Source organism: Protopterus annectens, chromosome 12.part0 (genome assembly GCF_019279795.1).
Source record: "Protopterus annectens isolate FY-2018-M chromosome 12.part0, PAN1.0, whole genome shotgun sequence".
In the NCBI taxonomy this organism is placed as follows: domain Eukaryota; kingdom Metazoa; phylum Chordata; order Ceratodontiformes; family Protopteridae; genus Protopterus; species Protopterus annectens.
The window spans coordinates 1,349,177,511-1,349,195,948 of record NC_056746.1 but is presented as its reverse complement, the minus strand read 5'-3'; the positions used below and the strand labels follow the sequence as shown (position 1 = coordinate 1,349,195,948).

Here is an 18,438-nt window from a genome sequence, read left to right as displayed (position 1 = left end):
GGGGCTGCCTCGAGCTGGTAAAAGTGACTCTCGAGCTTAGCAAGTGCCGAGTCGGAGCCGAGGGATCGGCTCCGAACCCATCAAGCAAGAAAGAAGGCGAGAGAAGACAACTAACATGGAACGTTATGGTAGGTACATAACTTCTTATTTCCTACTAAAGCCTCCAATCAGGAATCCTCCTCCTCAGTGGGATCTAAATTTAGTGCTGACATCCTTGATTCTTCCCCCCTTCGAGCCAGCTGTTTCTTGTTCCCTGAAATTTCTTTCTTGGAAAACTTTATTCCTAGTGGCTATTACATCGGCCAGGAGGGTGTCTGAACTTCATGCTCTATCGGTTCGACCCCCCTATTTGGTTTTTCACAAAGACAGAGTATCTTTGAGAACTAATCCAACCTTTTTGCCTAAGGTCGCTTCAAAGACCAATTTGAATCAATCCATTGATCTCCCGGTGTTTTTCCCAAACTACTCAGACAGAGCTGAACAAAAGCTACATTATCTTGATGTCCACCGTCAACTTAGATATTATTTGGACAGAACAAAAAAATTTAGAAAATCTGATCAACTTTTTGTTTCCTATGCGGATAATAAAAAAGGCCTTCCTGTTTCTAAAGTGACCTTGTCCAGATGGCTTTCTTCGGTCATCTCTGAAATTTATCTGTTCAGGGGAAAACAGCTGTGCTCAAAACCTAAAGCACATTCAACTAGGAGCTTAGCTACTTCTACAGCCTTTCAAGCTAGACTTCCTTTAGACACTATTTGTGCAGCGCCACTTGGGCCACTCCTCACACTTTTGTTTCCCATTACAAATTGGACTTGGCCTCCAGGGACAGAGCCAGCTTTGGCTCTACAGTCCTCAAGAGTTTGTTCCATTGAGCCACCCAGGATAGAGGTGCTAGGACGGTCCCATCAAGCAGAATGAAGGCGAGATTGACAACTTAACATTAAGAAGTTATGTACCTACCATAACGTTCCATGTTAGTTGTCTTCTCTCGCTTCTTTCTTGCGACCCTCCCTCCTTCCCCCTGGCCTGGACAGACCTTGTTATAAGAAATTATTATGCTGAAGACCTTTCAGACCTGGTCCTTCTTCCATCCTGTAAGTTTTCTTTCTTCCTTTTGGAAGTGTTTTATGCTTGGTGCTATTGCCCTTTGTCATCAAACGAGATCTGGGTACTTACCGCCTTGCATCATGGGATATGGGGCTGCCTCGAGCTGGTAAAAGTGACTCTCGAGCTTAGCAAGTGCAGTCGAGCCGAGGATCGGCTCCGAACCCATCAAGCAAGAAAGAAGGCGAGAGAAGACAACTAACATGGAACGTTATGGTAGGTACATAACTTCTTATTTTTGTGCTGAGGTTTAGGTCCCTGGAGCGTGTAGCTCTAAGGGACTTGGATTTTTTGAGGTGGAGCATGTCCATTAATTCTGGGTTTGACATGGCTTTGTACGTCGGACATAGATCACCTCTGAGTAGGCGGTAAGCAACTGAGTAGAGCTAGAGTTTCTTTAGTCGAGCTGCATAGGACATTTGTTTGTAGCCCATGATCCTCTTGGTGAGGTACTTTTGGGGTCTCTCCAGTTGCTGCAGGTGTCTGGTAAGGTACATCCCAAAAGGGGCATTGTATTCAGTTATGGGCCTGATGAGTGACGAGTAGAGGGGCACAATGACCTCTCTTGATTTAGATGCGAACCCTTTCGTGATAAGGTGGGCTATATAGAAGGTCTTTTTAACCACTTTGGCAACGTGATTAACAAAGGAGAGATTACTATCTACATTGGTCCCCAAATCTCTATTTACTTCTTTCGTACTTAATGGATTACCACCTATGTGGTAATTTGTGGGCACCTTGTTTTTCCCAAAGGGGATGACTATGCACTTTTTAGCATTTAGCTTAAGGCCGTGGCTCTGGCACCAAGCATCCGTCTCTGTGAGACCCTTTTGGAGGATGCTTGTGTCAGCTGGAGATTCGATTATGGTCCCCAGTTTGCAGTCATCTGCAAACTTTGTCAGCCATAATCCCCCCATGTTAGTCTGAACCTCAGAGAAGTATATACCGAACAAGAGAGGTCCCAGAACTGAGCCCTGTGGGACGCCACTTGTAACTGGTTTGGATTCGGACATGGCACCTGTGATTCTAACCATGTGGGTTCTATCTCTGAGCCAGTTTGCAACCCGTCTTGTGATATAGGGGTTGATATTTAAGCTGGTAAGCTTATTTATGATGCCCAAGTGGGGTATTGTGTCGAAGGCTTTTGCGAGGTCCAGGTAGGCTGTGTGGACTACCTTGCCCTCATCTATGGCTTTAGTAACTGTTTCAAAGAAACCAACTAGGTTTAAGAGGCAAGATCTGCCCTTAACAAAGCCGAATTGGGTAGGGTCCAGTGTCTGGAGGCTCCCAATGTCTTTGTTTATGAGTTCCATGATAATATGCTCCATAGCTTTACAGACCAGACTAGTCAGGCTTATGGGGCGATAGTTTCCAGGGTCTGTTGTGGCACCACCTTTGTGGAGTGGGGACCACTGTAGCTGTATGCCATTCTTTGGGTACATATCCTGTAGTAAGGCTAAGTTTAAACAGTGACTTAATGTGAGGTTTCAGTTCTTCTTGGAGCTCGTGTGACACAGCCTGGGACACCGTCCGGTCCCATAGATGCTGTGTTTTTTGCTTTGGAGAGGGCAGCTTTCACCTGTGCATCTGTGATGTCAGAGAGGTTACATTCAGTTGGGATAGGCATTTGCTCCTTTTGGGGGGGGGGGGGGGGGAGTTTGCGCTGAATCTGTCTGCCAGGATGTTGGCTATGTCTGTAGGTTTGGTATATTTTGTACCGTTATGCAACAATTCAGAGCATATCTGGGAGTTTCTGCCCATGTTCCTGACATAAGTAAAGAAGGCCTTGTGATTATCTTTAGTGTGTAGGGCAATTTTTCTTTCGAAACTGGCCTTTGTTGATTTTATGAGGGATCGAAGTTTCTTGCTAATACTGATCAGAGATGCCTTCCCTTTTTGGAATTTTGCTCTGTCATGTAGTAGCTTCCTCTTTCTGTTGTATAGCTTATTTATGGCCGGAGTCCACCAGACCGGTCTCCTGTTTTTGGAGGAGTGAGTCTTGGTTTTATTTGGGATAGCACGATCCTTGCATTCCTGCAGGTGCTCATAGAATGCATTTGTAAAGGATTCTGCGGATTGGGCTGTATTATCCTCTGGCCCAGGGGCTTTGAAGGATTCAACCTCAGTCTTGAAGTGCAAAGTTGGCTTTTGAAAAATTCTTTACAGTGATTTCCTTGGCTGGGGGTGGGGACGGGATATGGATGTCCAGGGAAATTTGTTTATGGTCTGATCTTGCCAATGAGGGGTTTACCTCTGGTGTGGAACATAGAGTCCCCATGTTGGTGATGACCAGGTCCAATATGTTCCCTCTTGTGGGAGTGGTGACCAGTTGTTCCATTACGTTAGAGTTTATAAATTCAAGGAACCGTTGGGCGAGGGTGTTTGGGCTTGAGTAGTTTTCCCAGTCAATGTTTGGGTAGTTGAAGTCACCCAGTAACATAGTGTTTGGAGAGGCCGTCATAGTCTCCAGTGTTCTCAGGAATGCCAAGTGGGGTTCCTGTAATAGGAAGGGTGTTCTGTAGCAGGCTACAAACTTAAAGGCAGTTTTGCCCGCTGTTAGTTGCACATGGATGGTTTCCACTAACCTGGAGGTGTAGGTATCTTTGATGAATATAGATACTCCCCCTCCTTTTGTGCTTCGGTCCGAGTTTTGGGGCCGAAACGCATGGTATGAGTTATAACCTGGTAGTGCTGGGGTGCTCTCAGGAGCCTTGAACCAGGTTTCTGTTACTGCACAGACATCGATTTTCTCCATACTGAAGAGAGCCTCGAGTGCGTGCATCGTGAGATTTAGACTTCTGGCATTGAGTAGCATTACCTTTAGTTTTTTATCCTTGGGTTTTCTATGGAGGTGGGTTTGTCCTTTGAGCCTTGCCTAAAAACGGCACTATGGGGGTGGCAAGATCCTTGGCCAGTATACGAAAGCCTAAGGGTGACAGGTGCAAGCCGTCCCTAGTGAAGCAACGTGGCTTGTCGAGCAGGTCATCCCAGGCTAACAGACACTGGATCCCCTTTGAATGACCCCAATACTTTAGCCAGTTGTTGAAACTGATCATTTTGTCTTTATACTGTGGCATCATTCTTGGTGAGGGCAAGATGCTACTCAAGGTCAGGGTCATACCAGCTCTGGGCTACATGGTCAGAGAGCTCCTCTGTCTCTCTTCATGTAGTCCAGGGAGGAACGTCACAGGTCATTCACACCAGCATGGACAATGACGGAGTCATACTTGTACTTGCTTTGGAGTGACCTGAGTGCTTGCGTTATGTGGCGGATCCTGGCACCCAACAGGCAGCTTACAGTGACCTTCTCCTTGATGTCCTTCAAGGATGCATCTGCAGTCCTTACAAATGGGTTGTCCTGTCGTCAGGCAGCCCTTCGGTCGGCCGGATTCCAAAGTCTGGGTCTGGCCTCGGCTGGTGTCGCACTTCACCCGACGTCATAGCTGCAGTTCTTCGGGTATAAAGGCATCAGCCGACGCCATTTTCCTCAGTCTTTCTTGCCGCGTGGCTCAAGCAGAAGCTGTTCGCAAGTGCCGGTCGGTCAGAACCAGAGATTACTACTACAAGTACCGAAGACTTCTAAAAAGCTAAGTACCCCGTTGGGGACTCTTTCTTGCCTCAGCCGATGTCAGAAAAAGTGAATAACTGTTTAACTTGTGGGAAACAAATACCTCATAAAGATTTCCACTCTTACTGCTTACCTTGTTTAGGCCCAGACCACGACGTAGCAGCTTGTCTAGCCTGTGCTTCTTTCAACCGACGGACACTTAGACGTCGGTCGGAATTTGCTGAAGAGTTTTTCGCTCGATTTTGCTTACATTATGCCGTCGGATCCTCCGACTACGCAAATTTCTAAAAAGCGCAAGGAAAAGGACCGACACTCGCGGTCCGTGGTTTCAGCCGAAACCGCGGTTAAGCTACATGAGTGTCTCGGTTTCGCTGAAACCGAGTCCAGGGTTCTTCCTTCGGCCGAAAGCTTGCCACTTACCGAGGCCTCATCCAGCCTGGCTGTATCTGCTACCGAAATCCCACCTGCTCTTGCAGGTTCACAGGATTTATCTGATACTATCCCTTTGGATATTTCTACCCCTGCACGTGGAGCTGCTAGGCCTCCTGCATCCATGTCGATTAAGGCCTTTGCCAGGGCTAAAGCAGCAAAAACTACAAAATCTGTGCCTGCTAAGACCCCCTCTCACAGGCCTAGCTCTAGTTCACAAATGCTTAGTCTAGCAGAGGATCTCATTTCTTTGATCCGGGGATCCCAACCACATCCAGACAGGGCCTCTCACCCACCTCCAGAGAAGAGGACTAGAGTAGAGCCCCCTGAGCCAGTTTCTTCAGATGGCTCCTCTGATGAATCAGTTAATTCAAACCCTCCAGAGGGCCCCTTTTTTCCTTATGAGGACTCTGATGCAGAAGAGTCCATTCCTTCTGCCTCTCCGCCTGAGGAATTTTCTTTTGGGGAAACCTTGCATGCTATGAGGGAACAATTTCAATGGCAGGGCCAGGATTTTTCAGACTCTAGGAAAAGGCTTAGAACCTTTTTGCATTTGCCACAGCATAGGCCTTTAGCCATTCCTCCAGTCCTTACTGTTGTGGATGATGCTTTTAATGATGCTTGTACTACTACTGATTCTCTTCCTCCGGCCCCTGCTAAGCCCGATAGGTACTACAGGGTTCCGGACTCACATTATCATTTGTGTAAGGCACCTTTTGCAGATCCCGAAACTATCTCCCAGGGACCCAAGGCTGTAACAGCTACTTCTACTAAGAACCCCCTCCCCTCTGAAAGGGAATCTAGGGCCTTAGAGAGATGGGGTAAAAAAGTTTACACTTCTGCTACTCTTTCAGCTAGGGCCTTGAACTGTCAATTCCACATGATTCAGTATCAGGAATTTATGTTAGACCAATTAACTAAAAAACTGTCCTCGGATGAACCATTAGACAAAAAATCTGTACAGGAAATGGTACATAACATTCAGCAGGTCAGTAATCACTCCTTAAAATGCGGCTATGATGCACTGGAGGCTTCCTTTAGATCAGCCATGACTGGCACAGTGATCAGAAGACATGCATGGTTAAAAGAGCAGTCCTTGCCAGACCATGTTAAATCAAAGCTCCTAGATGCTCCCATGGATAAGCTCAGTTTGTTTGGCTCCCCTGCGCAGCAGGTGCTGAAGAAGGTGGAAGAGAAAGCAAAATCTGTCCAGACAGTCAAGGATTTCTTGCAGGTCCAGCCTCCAAGGTTTAGCAGGAACTGGCCTTCCAAGAATTGGTCCTTTCCAGACACCTCCAGAGCTCGAGAGGCAGGAATAGGCGCTCAAGAGGCAGGGGTCAATCCAGAGGTGCCTACAGGGGACGTCAGTGGCAGGCTAACAACCAGCGAGGTACAGCCACAGATCCAGCCACCACCACTTCCACAGGACAATCGCAGTGACTTGGCTCTGGCACCGCCTACCAGGGAACAACTAGAGGCACCCTTAGGCGGGAAGCTAGCCTTATTTTCAGTAAACTGGCATTACATCACAGGAGACAAATGGATTTTACAGACAATAGACCAAGGTTACAGGTTTCACTTCCATACTCTACCAAGGAAGAGAGGAATGCCAAACCTACCTCCAAATCAGAAGACAGAAGCTCTAGAACAAATAACTCACTTACTAAGGATGAGAGCTGTAGAAAGGGTACCATCTATGGAACAAGGGCAAGGATTTTACTCCAGACTCTTCCTGGTACCAAGAAAAGAAAATCAATGGAGACCTATTCTCGACCTGTCTGCTTTAAACACATACCTCATTGTTCAAAAATTCAAAATGCTGACCCTACAGCAGCTTCTTCCCATGCTGGGCAAGGAGTCTTGGCTGGTAACTCTAGATCTCAAGGAGGCATACCTGCACGTCCCCATACGACCAAATTGCAGAAGATACCTCAGATTTCTTGCAGGATCAGAGCATTATCAATTCTCAGCATTGCCCTTTGGCTTATCTACTGCGCCCAGAGTATTCACGAAATGCCTGGCATCAGTAATTGCCCATTGCAGGCTTCAGGGAATTCAAATTTACCCTTACCTGGACGACTGCCTGTTACAAGCGGACAACAAAAACAAATTAACAAAAGATTTGGAAAGGGTCATTCATCTACTAGAAGCCCTGGGATACACAGTCTATATAAAAAAGTCAAGGCTGATACCATCCCAAAGGATAACCTTCTTGGGTGCAGATCTGGACACATCAAAACAAATGGCATTCCTGACAGTAGAAAAACAGGAGCAACTCCCTTTCTACTTCATGGCATTAACAAAGCAGAACCAGCTAACAGCAAGAAAAGTCCTGCAAGCTCTCGGTTACATGGCATCCTGCATAATATTGATTCCACATGCCAGACTACATATGAGAAAGTTACAGTGGTATCTAAGGAATTTATGGTCTCAGCACAAGCACAGCCTAGAAACCCAAATTCCAATAATTCCATGCCTGAAACAAGAATTCCAATGGTGGGCTCAGGCCTGTCAATCAACCAAGGGACTGCCCTTCCACAGCACTCAACCAAGCCAGACCATCACAACAGACGCCTCAGACCTCGGTTGGGGGGCACACATGCTGGACAAGTGCATACAAGGCTTATGGACTTAAGACCAGCTGCACCTACACATAAATCAAAAGGAAATGCTGGCGGTAAAACTGGCAATTCAGGCATTCAGACCATTTCTTCGACAGGGTCAACTGCTGATAAGGACGGACAACACCACAGTTATGTGGTACATCAACAAACAGGGAGGCACACATTCATACCCTCTATGCCGGATGGCAATGGACCTCTGGAATGTGGCACTGAGCTTCAACATTCAGCTACAAGCAATTTTTGTGCCAGGAAAAGAAAATATACTAGCAGACATCCTAAGCAGAACTACCACGGATGCCCATGAATGGATGCTGCATCCGGACATCTTCAAAACCATTACAGGGAAATGGGGACTACCAGAAATAGACTTATTTGCATCCCCACACAATCACCAACTGAAAAAAATTCTGCACAAGGACGTACCACCCACTTGCTTGGAAAGTGGACTCCCTATCTTTCAGTTGGAAAAACCTGACAGTATATGCATTCCCACCTCTTCCCTTGATGCACAAGGTGCTATTGAAGATCAAAGAAGACCGTCCAAGGATCATCCTGATAGCTCCAGACTGGCCAAGGCAACATTGGTACCCATTACTGAGGAGTATGTCTCGGGAACAAATATGGCCTCTGCCCCTAGTTCCCTTGCTGTTAACACAGAACAACTTCAAAACCCTGCATCCAAACCTGAGAACACTGCAGCTGGCTGCCTGGAACATTGCATAAGACCAAATAACCCAGATTTATCTCAAAGGGTTAAAGACATTATCTTGGAGGCTCGCAGACCCTCAACAAGAAAAAATTATTCAGCAAAATGGAAAAGATATCTCATTTGGAGTACTGCAAAAGGAGAAGAATGTGTCACTGGTAAACATAGCTAACATCCTGGAATACTTGGCAGAGCTCTTCCACAACGGCCTGTCCTATTCTTCCATTAAGATTCATGCATCAGCTATTTCAGCAGAATACAACTTGGATCCTCCAGTCTTCTCACATCCTCTGCTCAGGCAGTTTCTGAGGGGGATTAAAAATGTAAAGCCACCTAGGAAGCCACCATTGCCAGCATGGGACTTGAACTTTGTGCTAGAAAAGTTGACACTCCCTCCTTTCGAGCCAGCAGCAACAGCAGAATTACAGTACTTATCATGGAAAACTGCTTTCCTGCTTGCAATCACTTCAGCAAGAAGGGTATCTGAGCTACAGGCATTAATGGCAGTACAGCCCTTCCTGATCTTCCATCAAGATAGAGTGTCCATGAGAACTAACCCTACTTTTATGCCAAAGGTGGTCTCCAGGGTATCTTTAAATCAAGCTATCCACCTACCTACATTCTTCCCCAACCCACAGAACAGAGGAGAAAGACTGTTGCATACCTTGGATGTACATAGACAATTACATTACTACCTGGACAGGACCAAGAGCAATAGAAAAACTGACCAGCTACTGGTAGCATATGCAACAGGAATGGAAGGAAAAGCAATTTCAAAACAAACAATCTCTAAGTGGATAGGAAATTGCATTAGATTTTGTTACTCCTACCATGGGAAGAAAACTCCAGAAAACATCAGGCCTCATTCTACAAGGGCTACAGCCACTACCACAGCTTTTTTACGAGGAGTGGCTACCAAAGACATTTTAGAGGCTGCTACTTGGAGCTCCGTGCATACATTTGCCAAGCATTATAATTTGCCTTTATACTCCAGATCCCGAGCAGGTTTTGCCACTGCTGTTTTGCAAGGGATCTTAACTACACCATAATCTTATTTCTCCTCCTCCCCCAGTTTGGCTATGGTATTCTACCCATTTGTAAGGACTGCAGATGCATCCTTGAAGGACATAGTACAGTTTTGTACCTACCATAAATGTAGATGTCCGATAGGCATGCATCTGCGGTCAGGATTACCCACCATCCTTCCCCTCTGTGGTACTCCTAGGGTATTTGCCCATCTTGTAGCTAGCTGGGGGAATCTATTATGGTGTATTTGTTTGTGTATATGTACATACATGCTTATTTTTTGTTTGCTCTCTGTAATTTGGAACCATTTGCATTTATCCAAATTTAGCCTTCCTAGAGGGCACCTGGCATCTGGGGCAAGAAACACTGAGGAAAATGGCGTCGGCTGATGCCTTTATACCCGAAGAACTGCAGCTATGACGTCGGGTGAAGTGCGACACCAGCCGAGGCCAGACCCAGACTTTGGAATCCGGCCGACCGAAGGGCTGCCTGACGACAGGACAACCCATTTGTAAGGACTGCAGATGCATGCCTATCGGACATCTACATTTATGGTAGGTACAAAACTGTACTTTCAGTCTGGTGAGCGGGACGTCAGTGTGCCGGACAATAGTCCCCTATAACAAGTGTATTTGGTGTGTTTGGCCTTAAGGGCTGTGACTGTGAGGCACACTGATTTTGTGAGATATGTGATTCGTGGGTATTGTTGAGGGGTGGCTGTTGCTTGGATATCTGCTTAGGAGGTCTTTGCTGTTTAGGCAGATTTTTATTTAGAGCCTCCGAGTATTTTTTTGTGTGTTTGTTTTGGGTATGCAGATGCAATATGTCTGTGTGAGACTGGATTTGTGGTGTGGGTGGTTACCTTTTCCTCCTGACTGACTGTGCCAGTCTTGGGTTGAGAGAGCTCTGCCTCCAGTTTGGCTGTGTAACTGCATCTCTCACATGTATTAGAGTTTGTTGGAAGGAGGAGAGGGTTGTCTGTGTACATAAGGCAATTGTAACATTGCCTCAAAAACGTGGAAAACAGTTTTATTGCGCTGACCTTTGCAAAGAGAGTATCTAGATTGCAAGCTCTTATTGTGACTCAGCCTTATCTCGTTTTCCACGAAGAAAGGGTTTCTGTGAGAACTAATCCTTTATGCATCAAGTTGTATCCGATTTTACTTTAAGCCAGTGGTGTTAACTTAAGTGATATACCAGGTTAAGGGCTCTCCTCCTGAAAGATGTTAGCTAAATTGATGTAGCAAGTTAAGACTGTCCTCCTGACATGTGATAACTATTGTGATGTCCCAAGTTAAAGCTGTCCTCCTGACATGATGTTAACTAAAGTGATGTACCTGGTTTGAGGGCTGTCCTGACACGTGATGTTAACTAAAGTGATATACCAGGTTACGGCTTTCCTTCTGATGTCATGTTAACTAAAGTGATGTACTGAGTTAAGGGCTATTTTTCTGACAAATAACTTCCCTGATGTATCAGATTAAAGGCTGTCCTCCTGACAAGCGATAACTAAAGTGATAGACCAGGTTAAGGGCTGTCCTTCTGACGCATGTTAACTAGGCTCCCTACTGAAATGTCAGCATTAAAAATGTGGAGTGTTGACAAGCCAAAAATAAAAGACCGAAAATATAAGAGGAGGACGAAGCTTGAAAATCGATCTTCTCCCTAAAACTTCTTTTTGCTAAATTGTTTTTAAATTTTCTTACAATAAATCATAAAACAGTCATACATTTGTGTTATAAAGCCTTTTTAAATTGTCAGCACAGCGTTAGAGGAGTAGGATTTTTTTTTGGACAGGAAGTGTTTAGATACAAAGCTTAGTGCTTTAATGTTGCATCCCTCAGACCTTGCATGACCCTTTTACTTCCAAGAAAAAGAGGCGGCCATTCTTTGTACATCTGATTTACAGAAATAACCTCTTTAGAGGAAGGGTGGATAGGAAAAACTGAAGGTGGGCTGCTTCATGTATAGGATTAAGAGGCACATGAAAACTCCTGAGTAAGTCATAATTTAGCCTTCTAGAAGGTACATTTTTTGAGTGATTTATTTTTTTAACAGTGTGTGAATATGTGGTTTCAGGCGCAGAATTCGTAACTGCTGTGATGAGCTTAATCTGCTGGTTCCATTTTGTACGTCTGAGACTGACAAAGCAACAACTTTGCAGTGGACGGCATCATTTCTCAAATACATTCAAGAAAGACATGGTGACACATTAAAAAAGGTAAGCGGGTAACTTCATATTTTTACAATTTTCAAAATTCCTTCTGTATAAACTCAAAATAATCAGTGGGATGTCTGGCGGTAGTGTAGTGTATTGGCTCACCTTCAGTTCTGTGCAGGAGTAGGCGTGGCTCCTGTGATTTGGCGTGAAATGTTGCATATGAAATGAGGCATGATTGACATGCCATTCATATTAGGCAGTGACATCATGCATACAATTAATGTGACTGAATGTAACACAATTGTACTGTCAAAATGTCACGTGCAGAGTTTTAGGGCAGTTTCATCTAAACAAGGTATCAAAAGTTCCTTACTCCCTAGTTAGAAATTAAAGAAATGTTTTTCATACCAGACAGTCACCCACAATCCTATGCAGTTGGGAAACTGTACATAAGTTCATAGGTTGGTACTAGGCTATCGGCCCTAGGGGCCTATGCAAGCCTAGCCATAACAATTCCCTAGATATTTCTTCCCACAATATTTACTTCTCTGGGACCCTGTCTAGCAGGGCGACTGACATGTTCCCGGGGTGAATTTCCTATCTCCCATCCAATCATCAAGATTCCTTTTGAAGAGGGCCAATGAGGCACTCTGCTTGACATGTATGTGCAGTCTATTCCAGAGTATGGGGAGTCTCTGGGTCTGAAACCTATCCCTCCAGCATGTTTTGTTCATTGTGATGACAAAGTTTAGATCCCTGGGGCATGTGGCTCTGAGGGATTGGGATTTCTTTAAGTGGAGCATGTCCAACAGCTCAGGGTTTAACATGGCCTTGTATGTTAAGCAGAGATCGCCTCTGAGTAGACAATATGCCACAGAGTATAGCTGGAGTTTTTTTAGATGGTCAGCATATGGCATCTGCTTTAGGCCTGTGATTCTTTTCGTGAGGTATTTCTGTGGCCTTTCCAGCTGTTGCATATGTGTTCTGAGGTACATACCAAATGGGGCATTATACTCTATAATGGGTCTAATGAGGGATGAGTACAGTGGGACAATGACCTCCTTTTTTCTGGATGAAAACCTGTTAGTGATGAGGTGTGCCACATAGAAGGATTTCCTGACTGTTGTGGCGACGTGGTTATCAAAAGTGAGACCACTGTCCACCTGTGTCCCTAAGTCTTTCATCACAATTTCGGTGTTTAGTGTACTGCCACCTATGTGGTAATTCATGAGTACGTGTTTTTTCCCAAAGGGGATAACTATACAATGTTAAGTTGTCAATCTCGCCTTCATTCTTGCTGGATGGGTTCGGAGCTGATCCTCGGCTCCGACTTGGCCTATACTAAAGCTCGAGAGCTATTTTTACCGGCTCAAGGCTCCCCTGTATCCCACAATGCTAGGCGCTAACTATCCAGATCTCGTTTGCCGCTTCAGCTACGAGGTTGCATTTTTGCCGGCTCTCAGGTTAAAATTAGAAAAATCTCTTCTGGTAAGGTTTTTTCTCCCTTTTGTAGTATTAGTTGTGTCTATTAGACCCACTTTACCCCTCTAGTGTATCCCCTTCCTAGATAGCTCCCTTTTCGGGTTTATTTCTCGTTACCAACCCCACTCCTTAGATTACTAGGCCTTCGGCTAACTTTAGTTTAGACATTAGCTTAATCTTAAGTTTATTTTGGTTATTGTTAGAATAGATTTTCTATTTTTTCAGTTTAAACAGTGTCAGTCTTTGTGTGTGCGTGTCTGGACTGAGTAAGTTTGAGTGTGGGTGTTTGTGTGTTGGTGACTTGTCATCCCTTCAGGATGTCCAAGGATTCCAGGGTTTCAGGCTTCAAGAAGTGTGACTCGTGCTGTCAGAAGATGTCTCTGACAGTCACACTTCTTGTGTTTACTGTCTGGGCCCTCTGCACCTGCAGGAATCTTGTTCTGTCTGCCATGCATTCAGTCCAAGAGTCCTGCAGGAACGAAAGAACAAGCTTATATTACGAGGCTTGTTGAAACCCGAAGGTTCCCCGACCAAGTTTTCGTCGGGCAAACCTTCGAAGCCCACAAAACCGTCGGCTCCAAGATCCGAGCCTTCGTCTAGTGGTGCTTCTAGTGCTCCTATGTCAGCTCCGGCTGGAGCCGATCATACCAAGAGTCAGTCTGCTCTGATAGTTGTGTCGGAACTGTCTGCGAGCCGTAAGCGCTCCAGGTCTCCATCTTTGGAGTCTGTCCATTCAGCTCCGAGATCTCCTTTGCTTTCGGAGCGGAGCCATCGGTCCCATTCCTCTCGGTCTTCCAGGCTTTCGGAACACGCCCTCGAGAGGGTGGTTAGTAGACTCTTTAAGTTGCAGGCACTGGCCCAGATGCTTCAGCGCCCTTCTCAACAGACAGTGGCTATCCCCATTCTGCCGTCGATTCCTCCTCAGACTCTTCCTTTAAGCTCGGAGCCGGGACCGTCGACACGTCGGAGCCGATACCACATCTGTCGGCTCCGATCTCTTCCATCGTTCCATCATTGGAAGGATCCGGGCGTCGGGACTCCCTCGTCGGCTCCGAGGAGGCGAGTGGCATCGGACCCTTGTCCGACCCTGTTCTCCCCTTAGGAGCCTCGGCGCCGGTGAGTTCGGCCCCGACATCGGTCACGGAGCCGTCCCTCTCTGTGCCGGGGAGGGGTCCTTATCTCTTCGGAGCTGGGGCCTTCTTCCCTGCCTGATAGGGGTGCCTTCGAGGTCATGAGGAGCGTGCTGGCCCCTGAGCCTGCTCCTCGGTCAGCTCCCTCAGCTCCTCCCACTGTTGTGCCTGCCATGGTCTCTACCCATTCTCTCGACCCCGACCACAGAGATCCAACGCCTCAGTTGCCGCCATTGGGAGCATCCTCCTCTTCCGAGGCCTCCCCTGATCCGTCAGGGGAGCCCCCTCGGAAAAGGAAATGCAAGAGGAAGCATGTGGACTCTCCTGAGTCCGTCACATCCGACATCGACTTGGATGAGTCGGAAGGGTCCCCACGGTCCCCCTCTGAGGATGTCTCCTTTTCTGACATCCTTGAAATCCTCAAACAGAGGGGGATCTGGTCTACCCTCAATCCTTCCGAGCACGAGTCGGTTTACCTAGAGGCTTTTGGTTCTCGTCCTTCCACCTCCTGGGAGGCTCCACCCTTTGACCCCCTTATGGAAGTGGTGGCGAGGAAGGCATGGACGGCCCCTGACTCGATGGAACCTACCCCACGGAGGCCTTCAAAATTTATCACAGCCCCTTCTGATAAACAGTTTTTAACCAAAGGTGTCCCTGTTGATGCCATGGTGGTGGCAGCGGCCACTAAGAAGGAACTGGCTGATCCTTCAGTACCGATCCATCCTCCTAATAAGGAATATAGGACTATGGATAGGTACGGCAAGCGGATGTTTTCTTCAGCGACCTTTACCATGCGGTCGCTGAATTACTTGTGTCATTACACCCGCCTTCAAAGAGACATGCTCAAAGAAATGGGTGATACTTTACTTTAAAGTTCGACTGCATTTTATGGTTTTGGTCTTTGTGGATTAGTTCAGTTGATACTTTACAGGATCCAACAGCTGCGGGGTCTCAAGACAAAATCAACTCCCAGCTGGCAACCTTGAACTCGATTGTTAACTCCTCCATGCGGCTTATTTCTTATGCGGCCGATGGGGCGAGTAGGGCTGCAGGCACAGGCGTGGCCTTAAGGCGTCACGCCTGGATGCGGCTTTGTAACTTTGCTAACCCCTTCAAGGCGTCCTTCACGAACTCCCCCTTTGATGGTTCGGCATTGTTCGAACCTCAAGTGAAGGATACTTTGACCAGATGCGAACAGGATGGCAAGACTCTCTCTGCCGTGGGAGTCCGTTTTTTCACCCTGTCTAGACCATACCCTAAGGGTCAGAAGGGTGGAAAAATGTGGTTTCGCAAACCACAGGGAGTCGCGTCTGATGCACGAGGTGAGTTCCCCTCTAGAGGCGGGGGGGGACAATAACAGACGCCGCCCTAGGGGCAGAGGGGGTCCGCAGAATCAGGGTAGCAGAGAAGCTGTCTCTGGCCAGCCCTTCCAGCATCCCTGAGATGCTGCCCGACTGTCCGCCTTCGGAGGCAGTTGGGGGAAGATTATCACTGTACCCAGAAGCCTGGCTTTCCCTCACTCAAGACAAATGGGTACAGTCAATCTTATCCGAGGGTTACAAAATTCCCTTTGCCCACACCCCAGCACAGCCAAAAAGGCCCCTTCCAGATGTTCCTCCCGGTCTAAGGGAACAAGCAGTATTAGAAATCTCAAAACTGCTAAGAAAGAGCCATCCAACCAGTCCCAGCAGACCAGCAAGGATCCGGAATCTACTCCAAGTTCTTTTTGGTACCAAAAAAGACAGGGGACTGGAGACCAATTTTGGATCTCAGCAGGCTAAACAGGTCTGTCCAAAGAACGAAGTTCCGGATGGTCATGCTACAGTCCATTCTACCCTTTTTGGGCCAGGACAATTGAATGTGCTCTGTAGACTTTCAGGATGCGTACTACCACATCAAGATGCACAGGCGCTCCAGGAGGTTTCTCCGCTTCCGGCTGGGGGCCAGTCACTACCAGTTCAGGGCCCTGCCCTTTGGTCTCATTACAGCCCCCCAAGTGTTCACCAAATGCATGGCAGTGGTCACGGCTCATCTGAGATGTCAAGGATTCCAGGTGTTTCCATATCTGGACGACTGGCTCCTTATCGCCACCACCAGGCGTCAACTTCTTCATTCCAGAGATTACACCATTCAAACTTGCAAAGAGCTAGGTATCTCCATAAATTTAGAAAAGTCTGCATTGTCGCCTTGTCAGTCTATTACTTTCATAGGCGCCATATTGGACACAGCCGAACTAACCGTAAAACTAACCGCACAGAGAGTTTTGGATATTCGCACACACGTTCACATCCTTCTTCAGAGCAACAGAATCCAGGCCAAGTTTGTACTGAAGACTTTAGGTCTCATGGCAGCTGCCATTACGTTATTTCCCCTAGCTCGCTTTCACATGCGGATCCTTCAATGGATGCTCTTTTCCCAGTGGCCCTTTCAACAGCTTCCAGTATTTCAGCATTTTAATTACACAATCATGGAAGAAACACCTGTCTTGGTGGATGGTCTCCCTGCAAGTCGTTCAGGGCAGACCCTTTGTCCCCCCCCCGGTTGCTACGGTGACAACGGACGCCTCCCTGATCGGGGGGGGGCATTTTCAGGGCAGGACAGTCCAGGGCACATGGCAACCTTTCGAGTGCCACCTGCACATAAATGTCTTGCAGATGAGAGCAGTGCTTTTAGCGTTGGCAAGCCCTTCAGGACTCTCTTCCCATAGGGACTATTGCAGTTCAGACGGACAAAATGTCCGTAGTGTGGTGCATCAACAAGCAGGGCGGAACCAAGTCCTACCCCTTGTGTCGAGAAGCACTCAGACTTTGGCAGTGGGCGATCTCTTCTCAGCAGTTTCTGATAACAACGCATATCCCCGGGAAGTCCAACGTTATAGCGGACAGGCTGAGCAGAGCCATTCTCATGCCGCACGAGTGGTCTCTCAAACAGTCAGTAGTGGAAGAGATTTTCCAAAGATGGGGTCAACATTGCTGCGATCTTTTCGCAACACCTCAAAACAGCAAGTGCCACGACTTCTTCACTCTCTTCCGTCTTCTCGGCCACCCCCCAGAGATGCTCTAGTCCACGATTGGCCCCGGGGTCTCTTGTACGCTTTCCCCCCCTTTCCATTAATCACACAACTGATTCAGAAAGCTACCGCATTGAGATCCTCAATGATCCTCATTGCCCCTTACTGGCCTCGACAAATCTGGTTTCCGTTCCTGCACCGTTACCTCTTGGAGCAGCCCTGGCATCTGGACCCAGTGCCAGACCTTTTGACCCATCAGTCGGGCGAGCTGCACAACTCCCTTCTCTCTCTCTCAACCTCACAGCTTGGTTGCTCCACTTCCAACCTTAGCCAGGCTTCCTTTTATTTCCCATTTGGTGAGTGACATCATTCTAGCTTCCCACAAATCTTCTACCAGGAAGATTTATGCTAGCAAATGGAAACGTTTCTCCTTCTGGACAGTGTCTAGAGACATGGATCCTTTCACGGCACCTATCCAGTCAGTCTTAGATTTCTTGGATGAACTTTTTCAATCAGGTTCTTCTTCGTCCACTATCAGAGTTCAGTTAGCGGCCATTTCAAATTTTCATGTTGGCCTGTCAGACTCCACTGTTATGTCCCATAAACTTTGTAAAGCCTTCCTTAAGGGCATCTTTTTACTCGAGCCCCCAATCAGAGATCCCCCGCCACAGTGGGATTTTAATCTGGTTTTGACCTCTTTGATTCTTCCTCCCTTTGAACCTGCGGCTTCCTGTTCCTTGAAGTTACTCTCATGGAAAACTCTATTTCTAGTGGCCATAACTTCCGCCAGGAGAGTCTCAGAGCTTCACGCCCTTTGCGTTTGTCCTCCTTACCTGGTTTTCCATAAAGATAGAGTATCCCTCAGAACTAACCCATCCTTTTTACCCAAGATATCTTCTGAGGCAAATTTAAACCAGACTATCGATCTCCCAGTCTTCTTCCCTAATTACTCCAACAGAGCGGAACAAAAGTTGCATTTTATGGATGTTCGTTAACTCCATTACTACCTGGATAGAACCAAGCAGGTTAGGAAATCTGAGCAGCTCTTCCTGGCTTATGCGGAAGGGAAGAAAGGCCTTCCAGTTTCCAAAGTAACCCTTTCCAGATGGTTGGCCTCTGTGATTACTTTCATCTATGAACTGAGGAGTCAAGAACTTCCTTCAAAGCCTAGAGCCCACTCAACTAGAGCCTTAGCTA

At 46.9% G+C, this 18,438-nt stretch overlaps 1 protein-coding gene across 1 annotated transcript in view; it reads left to right on the top strand.

The window, feature by feature from the left end:
• TCFL5 (transcription factor like 5) overlaps positions 1-18,438 on the top strand; it is a 705,475-nt gene that overhangs the window by 590,542 nt on the left and 96,495 nt on the right. Inside the window, exon 5 of the mRNA XM_044090401.1 lies at positions 11,538-11,679. Within this exon, the coding sequence (XP_043946336.1) occupies positions 11,538-11,679 (142 nt within the window). The remainder of the gene's footprint in view (positions 1-11,537; positions 11,680-18,438) is intronic.